At 33.6% G+C, this 3,864-nt stretch overlaps 1 protein-coding gene across 1 annotated transcript; it reads right to left on the bottom strand.

Annotated features, from left to right (window-relative positions):
* Positions 1-822: 822 nt before the first annotated feature.
* Positions 823-3,463, bottom strand: LOC131012024 (transcription elongation factor 1 homolog). Its single transcript, XM_057939929.1, has 5 exons — positions 3,281-3,463; positions 1,730-1,862; positions 1,275-1,345; positions 1,159-1,180; positions 823-1,069 (listed from the first exon to the last, which is right to left on the bottom strand). Exons 2-5 carry the CDS (start codon positions 1,840-1,842, stop codon positions 1,006-1,008), a joined length of 270 nt encoding a protein of 89 aa, XP_057795912.1. The 5' UTR covers positions 1,843-1,862; positions 3,281-3,463; the 3' UTR covers positions 823-1,005.
* Positions 3,464-3,864: the final 401 nt, after the last annotated feature.

The following is a 3,864-nucleotide window of genomic DNA, read 5'->3' on the forward strand; positions in this document are numbered from 1 at the left end:
GATGGATTGGGCCCCACCATAATTAAAAATATTTTTTTTTCTAACGGGTTTAAGCACGGTTAAAATGTAGGGGACAATTTGCTTTAATTTTGACACATTGAGATAATAAACAGCGCTAGATTAGCTTCAGTTTTGATAGCGCCAACTCTAACTCCAGGATGTTAAAGGCGATAGGGGTGACAATGTTGGGGCCTCGGGACGAAAGTGGTACTTAACCTTTAACAATATTAAATAAAGAAATTTAAAGGTCATATGACAAGGAACTCGAATTCAAAACTTTTGGCATCAAGCATTAATACCTTATCACTTGGTCCATACACGCATAAATCATGTTTATTAGATTTTAGAAGATTAGTAGAATCCACAGGTCTATATCAATTGAAAATAGGTTTGACGAAACAAAAACATAATAGGAAAACATATCATTGTCTTAAGTTGATCGTGTTCGTAGATTAGTGATTAGATTTTAACGTGTTTATACCATTATCGTTTATCGTGAAATATTTATGTTGTTTTGGGTCATTATGATGTTGATACGATTTAGTGGAGAGAGTTGAGTTCTAGTATAATTTGTGGTACAAAATTGCTCTTTAATAGTGCTCCGTTGGCAATTCGAATTTAAAAACACTAAAATACATATATTTCATGGGTCAAATACAATTATTTTACAAATTAACTGTGAAGTTTGTAATTTATGCATTAAAAAGATTTGTATTTGATCCAATTCCTAAGTGGGGAAATATAATTTTGAGAATTCCACTTTCATCTTTTAAGCACAACGTCAGGTTAACGATCTGAATAAAACAATTGGCAATATCTATCTCGGTTCAAATTAAAACATGAAGATATTATTATAAGGTGGCATAACTTCTGCTAAACTATACACACACAATATAGATATAGTGTCTACGATACAGCAGACTCCACCATTTAAAAGCTCCCACTTGACCTCAGGCCACAGAAAAGATTAGCTACGAATTTCCCAAACAAACTGACAGTCAGAACCTATGCATCATCTTCGTCTTCCACGTTGTTGACACGTTCACACTCATCAATCCATTCGCTATATCTGCACACACATAACGACTTGACAACGATGAAACTGGAGAAAAAAAATATGCTCAAAAGGGTATACAAATGCATTCTTGATTCACTCACATGTCTATGGCCTCAGTAAGAGCTGCAAAAAAGTAAAATGAGCTTAAGTCAGTTTGCAGATAAGAAATTTGAACGAGGAACTAACCAAACTTCTCAGCGAGAGAGAAAATGTAAACCTGTTATGGTGGTGCTGAAGCTCTCTTCACAAATCCGGCAAGAAGCCTCGCCAATCAGGTTTTTCATGTCACTGAAACAGAAAGACTTGGCATATGAATTGGTGAAGAAGAAGAAGAAAAAAAACTAAAACCATTGAGGAAAACATAACAAGTGAGACTGAAGAATCGAGACCTAGCATCTATTACATTATTCCCATTGCATAAACAAGCATAGGAGGAATACAGCTATATCAGGGAATACACATTTGGTGCATTATCAGTCAATTTTTTTTCATCCAAAAACCAAAAGCATAAAAACAATTACAGAGTCAACTGAATGGACAGATATCATGCATACTTGACACATCTCATACCAAAAACCAATATATATATATATATATATACATCTTTATATATAGTTTCTTATAAGTTATAATCATATAACAACAGCAGAACTTGAAAGAGAAAATGCTCACATGCGGCATTCCACACTGGTGCCATGGTTACAGAAGGGACAGCTGAAGACAGTGTCAAGTTTGTCCATTCGCTTCCTTGGGGGTGGCTTCGCACTAGACTTCCTCTTACCCATAATTCAGTTGATTGTATGAACTGCACTCACGACGATATAACCACATGTTAAACTTCTGCTTAAGGAACATCCATTTACAGATTATGACTCGGTTACTAGACCAATTAGACATACATAACACCTATACACCAGAACAAGTCCATCAAAATTCCAATGCCTTACGATTGATAACTGTCATACTGATAGTTTGGTTATGTGCAATAAAATAAAACTCTCCAGCATACAATGACATATCCATGACACTTTTCTAAGAAATACTTCAAACAGAGAAACCGCTGCATATGCACAATGTCTATAACTGGATCATGCATTATGCTATAATGGAATCCGTATGCCTCCATGTTACAAAATATAAAGAGACTTAAAAATTTGTCATCCAAACTATGTGCTTTTTCTTTTTTTGATAAATTAACAGTATTAAATAAAGAAATTTAAAAGCCGCGCCACAAGGGACTCGAACCTAAGACCTTTGCCTTAGGCATTAACCCCTTACCGCTTGGCCAACACACTGGAAATTGATTTTTTTGGCAGATGAGCTCATTCCAAGGGCTACATTTTGTGTTTAAATAGGGTAGAACCATGCTGAATAACCGTTCCACTAGGAAAATATGTTTAACCAGACAAATTTTGACTCTTGGGAAAAACTATTGGCTAGAAAAAATCAGTTTCCAGCAGTGTTCCAATAAAATTACAGAGTTTGGAAGGTAACCGACTAAAAAAATAAATTTAGATAGCAAAGTGAAAAGACATGCAAAGTATGAATGCTTAATTATAGTTATCCCAAAACATAGTTGAATTCCATTCAATAAAACTGAACAACATTACTCACAACCTAGAGCCAATATTATCAAATAAAAACAGTGTCCATTTACTCATTCAGTGACAGAATAATTTCCAAATCATAACTGAGGAAAGTTTAAAAGCATGCCCTGCCCATATTTCTATCAATTTTATAAATTTAAGAATTGCTGCAGCCTAATCCCGACACAGTTTCAGGGAAGGCGCGATAATAGAGAGTCAATCATCTGTGAGCATGAATATTTCTCTAATTTTAACCGACCAAGCACAAAAGATAAACAAATCAAAAAAATCAAAACTTAGAAAATACAATATAAACTTAAAATCAAATCGCAGCAAATCGAACATATATTGCAGAATTGAACCCGAAATAAACCCTAGCTAGAGCAGCGTCGTTCAATCTACGTTCTCAATAACATGATCAGTGAGGTGTATCAAATCCCTCCCTTCGATTCTTCCTCCTACCATAAATATGAGCTTAAATTGGGGAAAAACAAACAAACATAATCTACAACGTATGATGAACCAGAGACAAATATCCCTCCTACGTGAAAAAGAAAAGGACTTCCGAAGACGAACCCTAAACGCAAAAACGCGAAGAGATTATCAAATGTCATGAATTTGAAATTACAAACTGTACCTTTTGATTGCTCTGTTTAGATTTTCCAGAAAGATATTGTTTTTTGAGACAGATTTTTCAGAATGATAGATCGCTATATATGTGCGTAGTGTCGAAGCTGATAGCTTTTGTCGTTTTCATATCTTGAAGCTCCCTCTCCGTGAAAAATCTTCTTAATTTTCTTTTGGGTTAAAAATCCGTAACACCACAAAGTTTTAGCATATTCTAATTTTAATTTTTAATAAATAAATTCTGCATATAAGTATTTAAATTTTTATTTATTTTTTGTTTTATTATAAAAACAATATTCGACTATATACGTGACATTTATAATTAGTTGATGTGGCTAATAAATGCTAAACGAAATCATTTTATACTTAAAAAATGAATACCCTAATTAAATCTACGAATGTGGTCGTAGGGGTGAGCATTCAAATTTCGGATCAGATTTTTATCTAATTCGATTCGATTCAAAAATTTGAATTTACAATTCGATCCGAATCATATTATTCGAAAATTCAAATTTCGAAAAAGGTTCAGATAAAATCCGACCTGAACCGAAAATTTCGAAATGTAATAAATTCTAAAAATAAAAAAAATTCGAA

Source organism: Salvia miltiorrhiza, chromosome 2 (genome assembly GCF_028751815.1).
Source record: "Salvia miltiorrhiza cultivar Shanhuang (shh) chromosome 2, IMPLAD_Smil_shh, whole genome shotgun sequence".
In the NCBI taxonomy this organism is placed as follows: domain Eukaryota; kingdom Viridiplantae; phylum Streptophyta; class Magnoliopsida; order Lamiales; family Lamiaceae; genus Salvia; species Salvia miltiorrhiza.

Excerpts from the sequence above, each read along its gene's own strand:
- LOC131012024 (XM_057939929.1), bottom strand. The coding sequence starts at position 1,842 with ATGGGTAAGAGGAAGTCTAGTGCGAAGCCACCCCCAAGGAAGCGAATG. Across the intron at positions 1,346-1,729 it reads ACCAGTGTGGAATGCCGCAT|TGACATGAAAAACCTGATTG; the intron begins GTGAGCATTTTC and ends TTTCTGTTTCAG. Across the intron at positions 1,181-1,274 it reads CTTCAGCACCACCATAACAG|CTCTTACTGAGGCCATAGAC; the intron begins GTTTACATTTTC and ends ACTTTTTTGCAG.